At 38.2% G+C, this 20,377-nt stretch overlaps 1 protein-coding gene across 1 annotated transcript in view; it reads right to left on the minus strand.

Moving 5' to 3' along the window:
• The window catches only part of LOC134655107 (transient receptor potential cation channel trpm), a 301,664-nt gene that overhangs the window by 100,242 nt on the left and 181,045 nt on the right, over positions 1-20,377 (minus strand). The window contains exons 3-6 of the mRNA XM_063510569.1: positions 18,151-18,233; positions 1,588-1,744; positions 889-1,102; positions 55-214 (exon numbers count right to left, since the gene is read on the minus strand). Of these exons, the coding sequence (XP_063366639.1) occupies positions 55-214; positions 889-1,102; positions 1,588-1,744; positions 18,151-18,233 (614 nt within the window). The remainder of the gene's footprint in view (positions 1-54; positions 215-888; positions 1,103-1,587; positions 1,745-18,150; positions 18,234-20,377) is intronic.

Below are 20,377 nucleotides of genomic sequence, written 5' to 3' on the forward strand. Positions count from 1 at the left end.
TGTAAGTATGTGTTCCAAAACTCGAAAGTCGTAAATGTCACAATTCACGCTTACCTTGGTGAAGCCATAGCATGGTAGGGCACGTCTCTGCCCCTGCCTATAAGATCATTTGCCCCTTCGACGATGCCCCACGGAGCTATGCCAATGCTGACGACCCTGCCGGCTCGCTGCGAGCGTTCCAGTTGTAATGCGTCGCCCACTTGTCGCGTCACACCTGATGACGAAAGATGAAAATTATTACTCTGTTAAAGAGCTACCAAGCAACTTAAGGAATACGTGATGTATGATGTAGATCTTCAGCAGAAGTAACTAAACGGACAATATGATCTTACTTAATTTAAACAGACTGATAATACTTTTATTCAAAGCAGTTGCACCATTTACACCCAGCTGCAGAAGTCCATAGCCTCTTTTGAATTAATTCCATTCATAACTGTCTATGCAATTGTGCACCTCGCTGTACTTAAAAATTCGTGTGCCACTGTTATAATTTGCTATTCCATGTGACTCTGAAGTTCTAAATTAAAGTCCAAAGAGCATTCCCTTATTGGAACGAGATGGGACAATTCACACGAAAGGTCATTAGCTTCCTTGTCACACTTGAACATTACCGCAGAATAAATAATAGAACCAGGTACCTACAGCAGATTCACTTTCTAACAAAATGCGTCTACTACCACAGATATCTGTGGTACCTGTGGGAGTAGCGGTCATATGACCGCTATTAGGTGGCGCAAGCGCGAGCAAGCATCCGTTCCGTAGCGGTGCGCGGCAAATAATATGGCTAGACTCCAAAATTGGTGTGGGTCGCATGTACTGGTGGTACTTGTAGCGACGCGACGAAATCGCGGAGTGAGCCACGCCTGACATGACTCCAATCCCACTCACCAGTATTAGTGCCCCCCGTAAAAATCCAAGCTCCCGTGGTCTTAGCGGCCTTCAGCAGGCCTTTCCTGAGCACCTTCTTCAGCTTGGGCTGCAGGTCGAAGTTGGCTTTGCCGCCCTGGATGGTGATGAGCAGCTTGGGGCGGTCGAGGGCCCATTCCCGCGTCAGCAGTTGGACTATCAGCTCGGAGCGCGTGTCGTGGGCAAGGCGGACGTACTGTGGACGGTTTGATGGATTAGCGGGGGAGACATTTTACACAAATAGACCTGGCTCTGAAATTCAAGCTTTAGCTTTTTAGGTTGGCAGTAGGCATCATATTTAAAACATTTTTTGTCTTGTGTTATTATCCCTTGAAGTGGCGTTCAACCCGTGAGTGGTCGGATCGAATAGCAGTAGAATGGCGGCCCACGTGGCGGCTAATGGCTGTCCATGGGTCCAGGCGAAGACCAATAGACTATCAGCCATCAGTGAGTGGGTGGGATTGAAAATTTAACGCTTTCAAGTATTGTTACGCTCCTGTAACGCCCGAAAATAGGTAGCGAGTTAGGATTCGCGGCGATATTTCAATAACTACTTTTCGATGCGACTTGAAGGGTTACATTGGCTTATTTTCAATCCTTAGCAACATAGGTACTGTACTGCTACCTGAACATCACCAATATGGTAAGTTAGCGCCATAGGGTGTCTACCCAAGTACCCACCTGTGCTTTAGTAGGATGTGGTCCGCCCTGGAACTCCACAGTGCCATAGGCGTCCGTTGGCGCGGGCTGGGTATGCCGCGCCGGCATCCACGCCTCGCCTGGCGTCGCCACTGGAATGTTGGCGCCATGGGCTGTCCTGCTGAGACCGCACCAGCATCTGCAGAAGATATCAGTAGTTATAATGTTGTAATCTGAAACCTAAATAGAATCTATGGACAATAGGGTGAAGTCAGTCTGTCGGGTACGACCGTCTACAAGCTCTTTCATCTCTAACTCTTGCATTTGTACTTTCTGTACACACACTTCACTCACTAAAGGTCGGAAGGGCAGAAGGAGCAAGGCTCTGCCATTTCGATCGTGGTTCCGACTGTCACTGAGCGAAGAAGGTAGGTATACAAATCAGGGATGTTGCGAACATCCGCATCCGCATCCGCAACCGCGGAACTTCCGCATTATTTTCAACATCCGCATCCGCATAAAATCGATGCGGAGCTTATGCGGATGCGGATGTCGAACAAGTCGGTACAGGAACGTCTTAACGGCGGCGTAAGTGCTAGGTAATTTCGTAATTACCTATAACGAAATCGTCTAGATCAGTGTTTTTCAAACTTTATGGTGTCACGGCCCTTTATGACCACTAAAATTTTTCGCGACCCCCAAACCCCGTTTCTACGTTTTTCTATCTAGTACCTATAACAAAGGAACCACTGGTCAGTGTTTGGCAAAAAAGCCCTTAAAGTTTTGATCCCATTTGCTACTTCATATTTATGCGAGCTTACGTTTTCATCAATGGTCGATATCAAAACCAAAAAAAGGAATAAATAGATTGAATTCGGAAAATGATTTAATCGTCTGCGTGTCGCGGCAGGAACCGCGGTTTGACAAATTAAGAGTCAGAATGAAACAAGCTCATTGTTCACACTGAATACAGTTAAACCTTCACTTTTAAAATACAGTTTACCAGATAGGTAATGATTTGTTTTATTAATATGTACATTAAATTTTAAAGGATTGGATTATTTTTAAGTTTAAACAATGAAATTGCTTTCCATAAGTTTCTCTCAAAGCTGAACTTCGCGACCCCCTTGGACAAGTGCCGCGACCCCCCTGGGGGTCGCGACCCACACTTTGAAAAACACTGGTCTAGATCCAGAAAAGTCGGCCAAGTTACTGTTTATTAAATATAACGCACCTATATTCTTGTTCAAATACTAAACGTTTCTTTTTTTTTAAATAAAAAAAAACTAAAAATGTAATATTTGACGTTTTCTAAGTACCTAATCTTGACATCCGCATCCGCGGATGTGAGCCTTTAAAAATCCGCATCCGCGGATGTCAAAAAATCGGCATCCGCAACATCCGATACAAATACAAGAGTTCCTGCCCCATGACGGTCTTTCCAAAGAAAAATTCTAGGTAGGTATATGCCGATCCCACATTGACTTTCCTGGTTATAGCTCATAAAATTAACCTACTAAAATGCTTACATAGCAGTAAAAGTATCCTCACGTTATCTTTAGTAGACACTCAAAACTAAAATCTAATTTTAAGGAATAAGTGATTCTATTTTAATCACACAGCAGGTTATTTTAACATTCTAGCCAACTTTTGTTGAATTGGTTTTTAGTCTGTAGGTACAGGGGCATCTGTGACTATAGATAAAACGTTTTATAATAAAGATACTATGATATAACTGTGTACAGGTGCACGATAAATCACAAATAATGTTAAAATACTGTAAGCGTACAAACAGAACAAGATAAAAACAAAAAACTAAATAATTTTCCTTTGTTCTGAAATGGAAATGATTTGCACCCAGTAAAACGCGGCAAAATTACAGCAAACCAAAGCCCTAATTAACGATTGCAACTACAACCGATTACTTATGAATCGACGGGATTCCTTTGATAATTCCAGTTTTCACGTCGAAAAAAAAAACGACGTGAAATGTCACGGGACTACCTACTTCAAAAATGTATTTTCTCTTTGAGAGTCTCATACTGACATACGACTTTTTGACGAGTAACGGAAGACCTGGGGTGCCATTAAGAGCACACCACACCTTAGCATGGATAAGTGAAAAGCTAACCAGTACAAGCGTTATCTCCAATTACTTATAGAGTTATAGTTGATACAGATCTTGAGGTCTCGTTACATTGGCGCTTGAGAACCCGAATCGAACGCGATCGCTCAAGCCATGGGAACACACGGTATATATTCCTACTCCGAAAACGTCGTATCTCTCAACGCTTCTGGCACAGACATATCACCTTACGTATGTTAGACAAGCTGCCGTCAACGTTCGATGCTAATTGCCTTCGGTGAAAAGGGTAGGGTTTGAACGGGATAAAAAAGACTTGGCGAGATTTTCGGGTCAGGAATGAAGTTCGTGTCCCGAATAAAATATAATTCATGTGTGAAAGGTTAGGCCAATTTAGTACTATTTATGACCGATTTGACCAAACCAAAATACGAACCGTAAAACCTTACTATAGCCGTAAACTATAGCCCAAAGCTCCCAATTATGGTCAAAATGAACTGTATTTTTTTCGTTCAGGTGTGTCTTTTAATGTATTTTTATAGATCTGGGGCAAGGTATGTTTATATGTAAAAAGAAGAATAAACTCGGAGTAAACCAAAAGGAACATTGGTATTAATAGGACTCAATTTCTTTTTGAACTTGTTCAACTTCTGGCTGCCCTTCAAATTGAGGCCCTTTTACACATTGATTAGTGATTACTGTTTATTGTGAGTTCATAAATTTGCTAAGTACTAATCAATGTGTAAATAGGCCCCAATGTGATGCCAGTCACAGCTTTAATATCCATATCAACCTGAATGGTATTTTCTATAGGCACGTATTTAACCGGTCAACTAATTAATCGAATTTGGGTAGTTTAAAAAAATAGAAACGGCTACTAAAATAAATAGTTTGGCAACAAAAACGGAGGCTTAAAATATGTCAATATGAGTTGTATTTTAATGCCGGGCGATTCTCAGAGATGACGTTCGGTGCCTGACTTCGGTGCCGAATTTTATTTTTTACTTATTTGATACACAACTTTATTTCCTAAAATCTAGCCTTAATATAAAAAATATTGGTAGTGGAGGCCTCCATTAGAACCTTATAGTTTCTTTGAGATTTAAAAAACACCGAAATCATGTGCAGGCACTGAAATCAATTTGCGTCACCGAATTCAAAAATGCTTACACAGAAATCACACTTCAATTTTATGTCTAAATTATATTATAATTTATTAATATTTTTTATTCTTATTTGATGATAACTATGATAAGCGATGTAGCGAGGCTAATGATATAGCATAGCTTACATAAATGTAATAAATAGTACCTTTGTTTACTCAAGATTTTAAAATAATCAAGTTGCGGCTTATGAAACAACATCTCTAGAAGATATCCCACACTAATTGACTATCCTCATACAATAGGGCGATGTATGGTCCTGAAACGAGTTTCAGACATGTCGACCACAAATTCGCACATAAGTGCTATGAAGAAGAAAATGTTTGTTTCACACAATCCAACGGCACACTCATCAAAAAGAAACTTATGTTACCTACACCCGATAAACAAGATACTTTTGAGTGGTATTCAATGCTCAGAAATATTTAATGCACTTATAAAACAATGTAAACAATACGGAAAACAAGTATTTTGCTAGACTTATAAATAGGTATGTAGTATTTTTGAATGACAGAGGTTTAAAGTGTGAACTCCCTCAATTTAGAACTATTTGAAGTTGTTGACTAATGCTTAAAGATAAAATCACCTATTAATTATGATCTCCTGCACCCTCACACACTTGAGCTAAATTGTAACTCCGATATTTAAACATAAATACATCAGACATTGAGGATTGTTAAAACATTGGCTATGTTGAATTTGTGTTCATGGCTATGCTTTAGAAACATTGATCAGTAGGTACGTTCAGTGCCTTTGAAGCGATATCGACAATAGAAGGCCACTTTATTTGTAATCCCTTGTTTTGTGGGTGCACCTTGCATAGTATGTAAAACACAAGTTATTTTAAACGAAGTGGGATTAACTGCATTTATTTAATATGGCTGACACGTTTAAAGGTATCGTGGTGTAGGGTCTCAAGTGATACAGAGGACAAATTCACATAATATACTCAATTGGTTTGAAGATAAATCAAGACAACAGCGAAAAGAGAGAAAGAAACATTGGGTCTACGATTTTCAACATACGTCTCGTGAAAAAAAACACTACTCATTGTAAACTAGTGATTTTGTTTACTTATACTATGACTTAATTTACGTACAAGCATAGTTTTACGTTTATAAAGCGTATCTTGAACTTTTTAGGTGTGATAAGTTAGAAAATAAAGTACAACAAACTAGTTTACAAAGCAGGATTTGAATTCGGTGATCACTTTCTTGATATCGGTGGTCAAAAAATCCACCGAAACCAAGGAAATCAACACCAGTGATGTCAAAATTAATCGCTTTTTAGCAATTACAGAAATAGTATGAATGATACAGAGGAGACGTAATAATGACGGGTTTAGGTACTTTCGAGGATTTCTTAATCACTTGCATAACGATAAATGCACTAAAACTGTGGGAGAATATTGCACCACCGATCTCAAAAAAACATAGAACCAAATCCACCGAATGACAGAGAAACATTTAAAAAACTACCTTAGTATACTGTGACTGCACCTCTACTTTATTCAATGGTTAAGGCACAACTAAAGCATACTTTGTTTGAGCCACTGAGTTCCTGGTCTACAACTTTGTAAGAGTACCGACATGGTTTGTAAATTACACCGAAATCAGTCAATAGCCCGGGACACATCGTAAATTTGGTTTTATTCAATGTGTTGAGCAAACACATTACTTTGATATAAAGAATATGATCAGTTAACTAATACCTTATGCGTGAACACCGATAATAACTCCGATATAATGCCCCATCTTGAGTAATAATTTTTTGTTCCAAAAAATCTGGGCGCGGGACAAGCCCACCGAACATCATTTTTCGCATTTGGATATTTTTTTAATGTTATATATAAATAATAAATAAATAGTTTGATAGTGTCCCAGGCAGAATACATGCTGAAAATCATGCCTGAATTAATTCAGATTTATTGAACAGTAAATTCAATAACTTTTTGCTCCGGACACGTAAAAATGGCCCTCCTGAGAAATGCCCTGCCGTTACAGCTTTTGATATTTTTTAGGCAGGTACCAAGTAGGTATTTATTTGGCAACTGAATTAATATATTGGAGACCATTTATGAAGCACATTTTAAAAAGAAAACGACTATCTATTAATTAAAAAACCGGCCAAGTGCGAGTCGGACTCGCGCACGGAGGGTTCCGCACCATCAACAAAAAATAGAGCAAAACAAGCAAAAAAACATAACAAAATAATTGAGTGTTAGTTCCTTGTTGGTTCACTGGTCTGGATCGCCATCAGATATTATAAGCTTCTTCTATGGTAAGTATATTGACGAGCAGAGTCGGGTGAGGAGTTAGTGGAAGTTAAACACCTTATGTGTGATAGTATAAGAACATTCTGAACGTTTATTCTCTAAATGCCTATTGTTTTATACACGTTAGGTTGCGCTGACACAAGCAATATGCGTTTATGTCGCAGTAAACCAAAGCGTTACTGCTAAACACTAAAAGTGGACATTCACCACATTACAAACGGTCACCCATCCAAGTACTGACCCCGCCCGACGTTGCTTAACTTCGGTCAAAAATCACGTTTGTTGTATGGGAGCCCCACTTAAATCTTTATTTTATTCTGGTTTTAGTATTTGTTGTTATAGTGGCAACAGAAATACATCATCTGTGAAAATTTCAACTGTCTAGCTATCACGGTTCGTGACAGACGGACGGACAGCGGAGTCTTAGTAATAGGGTCCCGTTTTTACCCTTTGGGTACGGAACCCTAAAAATGAAGTTCTTTTAAAATATTTTGTTTGGTAATTACACGGTCAACCTAACACGCTCCTCCTCGCTTCGCTCGTCGTCGCACCTATCTGTTGACTCTAGCAGAACACAGTGGTAACTATTGAAATTAGTAATTAAAAATTTAAATGGTATAATGGCCATTAGGCGTTTCATGATTAGAAATTTCGACTATAAGTATACTGACCATTGCGTATTGGTAAATTAAATTGAGGTGTTTTGTGTAAAAAGTGACCAATATTCATTAAAAACTGCTTTCGTGTTAAAATACTACCTAGCTGAAACTATATGCTCAGTTATGATTAGTTGTTTACTTAGGTGTGAACAACTAGATGACAACTAAATTTTATGATCGCTTTACAATATATTAGTTGCCAATTTATTATTTTAGCCGCCAACCTATCACTTTAAGTTCCTTATAATTTTTTTGGCTGGCTGGATTTTGCTGCCAGTTTTTTTAATAATAATTATTATGCTTATATTTGAGGCTAAAATATATATTTTGGCGCTAAAATATTAATGCACAGCCAAATTATATTCTTATATGCCCACTGAAAGTTCCCGTTTAATATTTTAGTTGCCCGATTAATAATAAGCCTTTTTCTATAATGTCAATATCTAGAAAATATCAAATTATGGTTAGGTACAACCTAACCTAATTACATAGGTACAGCTTAGTTGCAAATTAGCATCTCAACTCAAGCGAAGACGAATCCTCTTCACTGTAAAGCACTCAGCGCCTAATCTCTGGAGATATACCTAGTATCCAACTACAGGCGGAAATCTCTCAGCGATCTAAGAACCGGAAGCTTATTCTGATTGGAATAACAGATCAATTTGATCAGGATTTGTTATGAATATGATTCTGTCAGTGCCAAAAGTGACATTTCTGATTCATCATCATCTTCCTGCTGCCTGGGGTCCGCTTGGCAACTAGTCCTGAGAATTGACGTAAGTAAGCACTAGTTTCTACGAAAGCGACTGCCATCTAACCTTCCAACCCAGAGGGGAAACTAGACCTTATTGGGATTAGACCGGTTTCCTCACGATGTTTTCCTTCACCTAAAAGCAACTGGTAAATATGAAATGATATTTCATACATAAATTTCGAAAAACTCATTGGTACGAGCCGGGGTTTGAATCCGCGACCTCCGGATTGAAAGTCACACGCTCTTACCGCTAGGCCACCAGCGCTTCCTATATACAGGCGGAAATCTCACAGCGATCTAAGAACTGAAATCTTATTCTGATTATAAATTGATGAACTCGCAATAACTATTCAAGATAAGATAAAAGATAGTTAAATTACAATGCGCTTATGAACGTCAAATAAAGCTAGGTAGACCGGCTCCAACCCTACACCTCTGCCCCGAGAAGATTTAAGTCCCCCCTCAATTGGAGGAGGGTATCCCAATATGGGACCGGCAACAAACTCGGCGGGACACATCTTTTAAAAAAAAATTACATGTTATAATTAACATGCATTACAAGAAAATACGTAAAAAAAATACAATTTAAATTACTATAGAATTCATGCAATTATACACATAAGGTGTAATACAATTTGTATGGAATCATACAAATACGTAGCTCTTTCAGAAAACATATCAAATTCTTACAAAAGGAAAAGAAAATAAAGTTATTAAAATAAATGAGAAAACAATAAATCTGATTGATTGTTATGAATTACCAACATAACATATTTGATGTGCTTTCTTAACTGAGCCACCTATAACTCTATACATAATACAATGTTTTTAATTGCTTTTAGTTTTTATTTGTTTCTTTTAGGTTTTAGGTGGGGATTCGAATTTTCTAAAATTTAAAATTAAAAAATAGGTAGTTTTCCATGCTTACAATTAAAGAAATATTTTGTTCAAGAAAAATATAAATGTATTTAAACCTGGACATTGAAGTGTTGACCTGGTTGTCTGATTTAACAGACATGTAGAATGATGTAGCCAACTAGGCAGCAATGTAATTCGTATTTCTAAAATTTTATATTTATAGAGTAGAACATGTCGAAAAATAGGGAATATTCTAAAAGTTGCAACTAACTGCAGCAATTTGGACAAATATTTGTATATAGAACCACTAAACGCTGAGGATGGATATAGCTTAGGGTGGTATTCCACCTGTCAAATTTGACAAAGGAATTTATCATTTGAAATCCACCTCCTGAAATAAGGGGACGGATGAAGAGGAAAATAACAGAACAAATCCACGCGGGTCGGACCTAGGGTTGCCAGATCGAAAGACGCTATTATCGGGAAAAAATATAAATTTTTCAGGATTTTGGGCCTTAAGTCGGGAAAAAATACCATTCAAATTAAATTAATTGTATTAAAAACAACGATATTTTACATTATTGGCACTACGTCAGCTGCTCTGCCCGATCTCGCCACGCGCGCCGGGGCGCGCGCGCTGACGGGCTCGACGCGGGTCGCTCGCTCGCTCGACGACAGTTCGGAACTTGAAATTATTGTTTTATAACGTGAAGCTGTTTTTCGGGACAATTTTCACTTTGTCGGGAATCGGGAACACATGCTAAAAATCGGGAAAATCCCGCCGAATCCCGACCATCTGGCAACCCTAGTCGGACCCGGCATCATGGCTTACCATATTAAGCTTGGGTTATGGTATTTCGGCATCGGTGCGGATAATCCGCACATCATCCGCGTATTAAGGAGCAACCACTAGATAATGGTCATATTATGCGGATTAAATTATTATAGGTCATAATGCCACCTGTTCAAAATGACGAGGGTAAATGCAATTGTGTTGGAGTCCTGTCAAACACTAACATGGGTTATGTAAGTAAATGATAAATGGACAGTCTACATTTCTACATCAACAGTAGCGGATAAGACTGATGCGTCAAAAACAACTTCTACTAAATAATTGATAACTGGGATATTTGAGCATATATTTTTTTATAGGTACCTATTGTATATTTTCTTCAAAATCCCATAAATAATGTACGTTTTGGGGCCCGTTTCTCATAAGATTCTAACTTGTAATACAAGTGGAAGTCCCTTTCAAACAAAAGCTGTCAAAAAGTGACATCAACTGGTGGAACGAATTATTTTCGGATAAGACATATTGAGGAATGTTTAAGCTAAGCGATCAATTACCTAAATAGAACATAGGTAATACATATTTTTACTTGTAAAGAACGAACGCGATACACAGATGCACATATGTGGCATTCAATCAGAGAAGGGTCATTATGCTTCATGTGCAATAAAAACCAATCCATCAGAATTTCTGTTGGAATTTGAGATATAGAGGTCCGTATTGCACTTTAAGCATAAGCACCCTTCTGTGATGGAAAGCCACATATAACACTTTGAGTGTGTCACAGTCACGTGTCAAAAGAAAAACAAATGAGCAAAATAAAAGTATTTAATTTGCAAAGAAATTTGCAAAATTCATTTCAAACTCGTGATATACCTACTGTATTTTTAATTTACCGTAAAATTATCACAAAACGAGCACGGAACTTTTCGAACTTCGGTACAAACTCCTATGCACGGCCATTTCCAAACACGAAATAAAAGCATAACTCGCTGTAACACAGTTGCCATCATATATATCGGAGCGGCCAAGGTTTTCACAATATCTGAACATGCACTCTAACGCCCTGACAATAGAGGCGTGTTCAGATATTTGTGAGGAATAGCCGCTCCGATATATCTGATGGCGACTGTATAACGAAACGGAGACAATTAAACTTGGTTCAGCAGCACCCGGTGTTCCTGCATTTTAAGTTAAACTTCCAGACAGAAGCTTGTTCGTCGTTAGGAGAATGGGCTATGTTCTAACGTTTTAAAAATAAAACAAAGTTACTACTAACAGCAACTCGTTTTGCTTTCTGGGAGACCTTATCTCGTTGCAATAAGGTTTAAGGTCGTTCAGTTATCTGTTTCGGTGATGCTACATTTGTTGGATTGTATTCTTTTATCTAAGGTTATTCGACAGGAGCAATCGCAATGGAAAGAGTTTTACAGTCTGTTTATTTGTACGATTATCTCTCATACTTAAGGTGACAGTCCATTCCAACCACAGCTGCACTACTGTTCATTTTACTATGGAAATTGACAGTAACAGCGACGCTTTCAGTACCAGTAGTGCAGCTGCGGTCAGAAATGGAATATTACCCTTATGCAAAGATTTACAACCATTTCTTTAAAATGCAATGAGTTAATAAAATGAAAACCATCATTCAAAGTATTCAAACCGTAACCGTAACCGCCACAAATCACCACATTTAAGGGGACGGTATATGACGTTTTCGATTTAGAGCTCACTTTGTACAATCAATTTGTTCAAGAAATGTTTAATAACTGCATTAAATTATACGTAAATTTGTTCACGAAGAAGCCGTGTACCGGCTCTTCACGGCATAATATTTTTTATTTGCTGTAATTCTCTACAAATCGACACTAAAAGTATCCAAAAATCAAAATATGGAGTTCCGTTTGAGCAACACGCATTACAGTTTTGCCTTTAACAGTAATTGAGTTGTTGTGTGATTTTGAAAGCTAGATAACTAAACTAGCAAATTATTATCTACTTATATTTTTACTCACAAATACAACACAGAAATTCAATCCCAAATGTAAACTTTCGTACAATTTCCATACATTGACGACATCACTCAAAATTCTTCTTCGAGTCAGATGGCCGCTGGCCTTGGATCGAAGCAGACGTGTACATCGTCGTAGCTCGTTTTTGACATTATTTAGACATTTCATCATATACGCATACGAAAATGTATACCAGTAGATAAATTGTATTTCAAAAAATAGGGTAAATAAATTTATTTAAAATTTGATTTGTTGTTATTTACAGGTCGTAACGATCGAAAACAGTAGTAAACTATCCTAAAACAATACGATTACAATTGAATTTAAGTAACTTGTTCCTTCAAGACCCGCTTAAAATGAAAAAAGTTTAAAGACTCGTTTTACTGATTGGGATTGATTTTCATTATGCTGGTATCAATTTTGCGTCATTAAAAAAAAGTATATGACTTCTGTACGTCAATGACATTTGATGTCAATTGTAATCTTGTATTTACGTTAGAAAATATTATATATTCATTTAAATATTACTTACCTATTAATACGAAGCGTAATTCGTTTAATACCTGAAAGTCTTAGTGTCTACACCTACTTTGTTGCCGTTCGTTCCGTCTATATGTATGCGATTACGTGCTGTTCTCAATAATCAAGAAACAAGCCATAATCTTCAAGAATAAAATAACAGCAAGACCAGCATTTAGTACTAACTAGTTTTTGCGGATTTGGAGACAAGAGATGAAGCTTACAGGCTAATACCGCTGCGGTCTGGTTATTGTTATGTGTATATATCGAGTATTATATAAATTTACTATAAAATAACAAAGTTTTATTTCAATGACATTATGTGCGTAGGTATGTATGTTTCGGTGATTATAAGAATTTTGTCCACACAATAATTGTGCAAAGCAGAGACTGCATCATGCTTTCTTTACGGTATAAGCGGTATGGTACCGTTATTATTTATCAATACCGGTTCGTTTTGAAGGTAAAACTATACCGGTTGAAATACAAAGTACGGTACCGGTATAAAATTACAGCAGGGACAACCATTTTTATAGGTGTACAGTCAGCTGCAGAGAAAAGGTACGACCAGATAGATAATTGTATGCAGGGGTGGTACCTTTTCTCTGCAGCTAGCTGTACCTAAACCATCATTGACCGAGCGTTGGCGAAGGTCTCCGTTTCAACTTGGGCAAAAATGCTTTCGTATGTCCGAATTCTTCTCCTTTGCATATCACATTTCTCAACTGATTCTCGTGAAAATTCGGTAGTCCGATATAATTATTCGGTTTCTTTTTTTTTTTGAACAATTTAAAATAGGCAGAAATTGTCATAAAGGACTTAAGCGCCAGTAGGGTCTGTGACACTTAAGACCACTGCGATTATTAGGTACTTACTGGCCCCTATTTCACCACGACCACGGTGACAGGTGCGACAGTTGTCGACATCACTGTTGCTGACGTCACAGGCTTCCATAGGCTACGGTAACCGCTTACCATCGGACGGGCGATGTGCTTGTTTGCCACCAACATTTTAATAAATAAATAAACTCCATTATATTGCCACTAAAAAATTCTTATTTTGCGAAGCTAATGACAATTGTCACAAGAAACACGGCAACTGTATCGAAATTGCGACACAGAACTCATTTCCTGTCAAGACTTACCGAAAATTCTTCTGTGAAAAATCTGTGACAATTGTCACAAGATTTTTTCGCGAGAGAAATGTCTGTTTTATCCGATATAATAAAGTTTTTTTTAAATAATAGGTACAATGACGGTGGCAAACACGAATACGGCCCACCCGATGGTAAGCGGTAACTGTATTATTAAATTGTACAACGGGACTTAATCGCGTATCTAAGTTTTAAGATTTACCTCCGACGTTTCGAGGACGGCGTTGTCCCCGTGGTCTCGGAGAAGACTGGCTTAAGTTGACATCAGCATCTTCTAACCGCGCGAGTTTTTCGAACTACCCGCACTTGGTCTTGTTTATCCGCTTGAACGTTTTGCGGTTCCGTTGTACAATTTAATAATGTGTAAAAATCGTGAAAGTTTAAATCAGTGTTAGCGGTAACTGTAGTCCATGGATGCCTATGGCGTCAATAACAGTGATGTTTTTGTCGTACCTGTCACCGTGGTGAAATAGGGGCCAGATTACGCCGCGCCGCGTGGAACGTGAGGTGCATTGGGGTAAATGCATACCATTCACTCAAGGAAAATAATCTCCCTTATAAGATCACTCGTGTGTCTGCCATTTTGTTAAAGCCAATTTTCACCGTAACTACTGGACTAGTTCAATTGTAATTTAGTACACATATGTCAAGTAAGGAAGTAGTAACTCGGTGATCCGAAGATGAGTAACGTAAATAAATGAACTTTTAACTTTGCGGCGATTTTTGGTATCATGTGACTAGGGTTTGCACGACGGATCCGAAATGTATGGGAATATCCGCGGATCCGGATCCAGATCCGGATAATTTCATACATTTCGGATCCGGATTGCAAACCCTACATGTGACATATCAGACATAATTATAAGTAGGTGAGCAAAAATGTACCATAACCTAACTCAGAATTGTATTACATAAATACATATACAAAAAATAGTTCAACGCCAAAAGATTAATGGAAGACCTATGTCCTATAATAGGTGAGTTGGTCTTAAACAAAAAATATGCAATAAAAATGTGTAACTGTGGAACCCATAGTGAATCCTACTCGTACATGCTCGGTTTTTATATTATGTACCTATAAGATATTTTCTACTTTATACTTTATAAGTGTACCTACATAATATTTACTTATAAGCAGTTGTCACGTAAAATATTTGTAGATTTTTTTGGAAGTATGTGTCACATCATCATCATCTTCCTCGCGTTGTCCCGGCATTTTGACACGGCTCATGGGAGCCTGGGGTCCGCTTGGCAATTAATCCCATAAATTGGCGTGGGCACTAATTTTTATGAAAGCGACTGCCATCTGACCTTCCAACCCATAGGGGGTAAACTAGGCTCTTATTGGGATTAGTCCGGTTTTCTCACGATGTTTTCCTTCACCGAAAAGCGACTGGTAAATATCAAATGATATTTCGTACATAAGTTCCGTAAAACTCATTGGTACGAGCCGGAATTGCAATTCGCACGCTTTTACCGCTAGGCCTCCAGCGATTTTTTTGAAGTATGTATAGCACAAAAAAAATATTTAGAAATGTAACATTTAAGTTAGGTAATTAAAATACGGTATAAACATTATTGGAGAAGACTTGGAGGAAGTGTCATACGGATCTACATTCGATGCGTGGAAAACAAGTTCTTTTGTCTAATTATAATCCATCGGCAATCACGCGAGCGCATAAAACGAAAATCATTTCTTTTTCACTCCCTAAAACTCCCTTAACCTAATAACAGTAAAACAAAAAATAAAATATAGAGGGTTACCAACCAGCCAAAGAATTATAAGTAGATATATGCACTTATCCCAACGCACCTCACGTTCTACTCTGCACGGGGTTCATTGCCGCTCCTACCGCCGTAAGTAACTATCAACACCTACATTATCAAGGCTACGATCGAAGATAATCGCTTCAGCACTGAAATAATACCGGTGGAATACCGGTATAATATTTTTTATTTTAATTGTATTAATTTAATAGTGAAACAAAAGGCGAATATACCACATAAAAGTAAATCGGTAAAGATATTAGGGGTACATTAGCCAACACTGTTTCCATATATTTTCAAATTTTATTTTGTCCGCCTTAATTAAATTTTGCACCCTGCCGGAACTTTATTTATTTAAATTCTCATTTAATTGATTTTGAGCCTTATGAAAAGTCGTATAGAGTAGTAAATAAAATTTTACATATGACTTAATGACATCTGGTTTTATTCGGTTTAACTTTAGAAAACGCGTATCTCGACAAAGCCATAATGTAGAAAATTGTCAACAACCAAATGAATTATTAGAATTTAAATACGTCACGTGTGACATGAACAGACAAGGAAAGCAAGATTAAATGTATTGTTTCTCTTTCTTCTTTCAATGGAACGCTTTTCCTAAAAGGAGGCCACTAAACTCAAAACGCAATCTTAAAAAAAAACTTGATGGGTCAGTGACCTGTCCCAGTAAAGTGAGGTAGTGTGCGTGAAGTGCGCTTGTGTGTGAAATGGGGTAAATTGACAGAATCTGAAAATTTACCCACCTCTACCGTCACCTTAAATGTGAGAATAAAAACTAAAGTGTCATTCTATGGTACTTGCTAACTTTGTAAACAAACCGCCATATTGAAATCGTCTCTGAATGTCAATTTGTTTACATAGTTAGCAAGTTCCATAGAATGACACTTTAGGTATCTGTGGAACGACATGCATTCTAAAATTATTTGATGTCCTATGTTTAACAGGTAACCACTGGCTGAAGAGCAGAAAATTATTCAGAATCATTATTGAGTTTAATATTTAAAAAAACGGCCAAGTCCGGAGTTTATGAATAAACTAGCGACCCGCCCCGGCTTCGCACGGGTTATCAAATTATACACACACCTTCCTCTTGAATCACCCTATATATTAAAAAAACCGCATCAAAATCCGTTGCGTAGTTTTAAAGATCTAAGCATACATAGGGACAAACAGGCAGCGGGAATCGACTTTGTTTTATACTACGAGTATGTAGTGATATCTTGTATACGCAGACTCGCAGAGCTTATCTGTCTCCACTCTAACTAAATACACAGTCCGCTTCCGACTTTGTAAGCGCACTCGCGGGTTATTACCCGTAACAAAAAGTGCTTAAGAACTTTAATTACATAAAAGCGGAATATCTCGTTCCCTGTCCAATCTCTATAGAAGTTTGTTGGGACCCCTCCCAGAGGGGGTTTGGTTGCTCTGCACTGTTGCACCAGGGCTATAACCGCGAAAATCGAAGTTCGCACATTGCAGGCATCTGTCTCTATCACTCTAATTACGCCTTAATTGGAGTAAAAGTGAAGAATGCCCGCAATTTGTGAACTTCGGTTAACGCGGCAGGCTCTCAGAGATGGGCCGATTTTCGATTTGGATAAAATTTGACTGGTTTGAACAAGCTCCTCATTCTGGCCGGAATATATACGAAATCCGAAAATGTGACAAAAAAATTTTTTTTTTTTTTCACATATTTAACATTAAATACTTACCTAATGCCATACTTGTACTGTACTCGTAGTCGTAACTCAGGGATTTTTTTAGGACATTTTGTGCCATTGCGAAAATATCGAAAAAAAAAACTATTCTAATTATTCACTTTTCTGTTTCTATTACACACTATTCTAATATTCACTTTTATGTTTCCATGATATGCCGTCTTACAAAGTTTTGGAGTTCGGCTAGCTGCTAGCCATAAGGAGAAAGAGTAATCATAAGCAGTTGATCACCATATATACATTTTTTTATTATAACAATCATAATACATAGGCAAAGGGGTAGATTATACATAGGTAGGGTAGAAAATGGGTTTCAATCGATGTGTGGAAGAGCGGCACCGTCGTCAAACCCAAGCCACCTACCGATGGCAAGTGCTTCGGATGCATAGGTACATGTGCATTCTATGAGCTATCACAAACGCGTACAAACGCATTTTATTTGTACAATTTTTGAACGACTCAAGACGATTGTTATTTTATCGAGCATTTTTAGATGTATCGTGGCAGAAAAAAAGAACTCATATTCCTGTAACTCTTCAATTCGCGTATGTACGGGACAACGGTAAACAATAGGGTTGGCCGGTCGAAGTATTTAGCAGATGGCGCCATCATAGCTTGCCCTGTCAATCCCTAGAATTGTGTAAAATTTTTGTTTTTTTTAATGCCCTGGATGCCAGCCCTTTAAGCCATATTTCATAGAAAAAGGGGCAAGCTATGATGGCGCTATCTATGCAAACCTTTGACAGTTGCCAACCCCATTTCCCGGAATCCGCCTATAGAAAGACCCATTTTCATTGTTGCTCTTGAGATTAGGTAGTTAAACTGTGTCAACTTACACATGCTCGTCCTTGGCGCTCGGCACGAAGTATTTACACTCGCGCTTTTGGAACGTGCTCTCTATCCAACTGCGAGTTGTTTTCTGTAACAAAACATATATATTTTAGCTTATTGATAAGGCTTAAAGGCGTCCAAAGAAGGGTGTTTATTTCGTAGGCCTTATTATTACAGTGGCGGATTTGCGGAAGGCCCATTTAGTAACTGCGGAGACGCCTTGTCTGTCATTTTCTGTACAAAAAAAGTCTGCTGATTTTTGCGGGGCAGGCCGTAGGGTTGCCAACCGTACTATATAATATATTAGTTTTGTACTATATTTTGGCTCTCTGTACTATACCTATACTTTTTATATATACTTTATTTTATATATATTTCCGATTAAACGTATATTACACTTTTGTTTAGTATTTTATCTAAAAGTACTATATTTTTTGAAATGTACTATATTTTTGATGCTTTATTCTGGAAAATACTATATTCCACCAAAAATAGTTGGCAACCCTAGGGGAGGGGCACGTCAAATGTATGGTAGATAAACATCAATCCATACAAAAGTTTGCACAATTGTGCGAGGTTTTCAGCATAGGGATAAGCTCTTAAATTAAAGGCTTCGTCACGCAGGCGCGGTTTTCCGGACGGGGCGTGAGCGTTTTATTATGTAAAAGCGGCGCGCACGCTCACGCCCCGCCCGGAAAACGCGCCTATGTGACGAAGCCTTTAATGCTTTAGAAGGCGGCAGTCTATATGATGGGTGCTAAGAAACGGGTGGCTATTATTATAGTTACTAAAAGGCCTGGGGCCTACAGGGGCCAAGACTGCAAATTCGCCACTGCCCTATTGGGATTAGTACCGTTTCCTTACTATGTTTTTCTTCACTCAAAAGCGATTGTTACATAGGAAATTTTACAGGGCAGGTTTCGAACCCGCGACTTTGCAAGTCGCACTCCTTACCGCTAGGCCACAAATACTACAGCATTCCACGCAAAGTATAAATCTGCTGCTACGCTTACCCAGGAAAATCGGGGTGTAACTACCTAAGTGAGTGAATTCCCTTAGAATTTATGTTCGTAACAAATATACACGGTGCACGATTTATAAAGCACTTAACACATAAATTTTCTAAGCCCGCACATACTCGTAAACTTCCCGCCTTCGTTCGTAACAAATTCAATACTTTGTATATTCAGGTGTTTATGACATAATTACGAACGGCTGGGGTCGTCTCTAAAATCGTCATAAAAATGTACGGAATGCCGCCCCATTCCGACTCGTACAGTTTCATGGCTCGATCCTTTGTAGGCGGTTACGGTGATCGTTAAGTATTACGAGGGTTTTTTTTAATATTGAGCTATTAATTACGGAAAAATAAAGCCCAATGTTGCGTAACTTCATTGGAAATGCTAGAATGAATTTTTGCTAACTTTAACCGTTTAAATTGCATGGCTTGTCGTGTCCGTGTAGCTATTACCTACTTAATATCTTTCGTAATAGATTTCGTTCCAATAGGACTTGTTTTTATATGCTTTTATTTAACTTACAATGTACCGTAAAAGTATAAAACTTTGCCTTATAACATAACTCCGCCTTTGGGCAAAGTTATGTTAAATGGCAAAGTTTCATACTTTTACGGTTCCTATGTAAGTTTTTTAATGCAGATATTTGTTGCTCTAATAGGCACAAAATAAGGCCTCAACTCACGATTTTTTAATTTTTCAAGAAAAGGGTGGGCCTATTATTGGCCTTCCGTATCGTATCCGTACCGAACGCGACACCCTTAGGGCTCATTTAGACTATGTGAGAACTCGCATGCGAGTTTCATTACATTGCGGGTTTTGATCGGTCCTTTGAATTGGACTTAACCAACAGTCCGCAATGTAACTAAAATCGCATGCGAGTTCGCGCGCCGTCTAATTCAGCCCTTACACATGACGCCCAGCAATTCGCATGTGGGCGAAGAAGGCCCTAAAAGCTAGGGATCAATTTGTATGCAAATTGCTACTCCCAAGCATGCGGGAGCTATTTCTCAGCTTTCAGGCTCACGGAGTAGGCGAATGGAATTCAAGTTAGGTTATTTCCTCGATAATAACTAACATATTTTTAGGGTTCCGTAGCCAAATGGCAAAAAACGGAACCCTTATGGATTCATCATGTCTGTCTGTCTATCTGTCTGTCCGTCCGTCCGTATGTCACAGCCACTTTATTCCGAAACTATAAAAACTATACCTACTG

The sequence above is a fragment of the Cydia amplana genome, chromosome 16 (assembly GCF_948474715.1).
Source record: "Cydia amplana chromosome 16, ilCydAmpl1.1, whole genome shotgun sequence".
Classification (NCBI taxonomy): Eukaryota; Metazoa; Arthropoda; class Insecta; order Lepidoptera; family Tortricidae; genus Cydia; species Cydia amplana.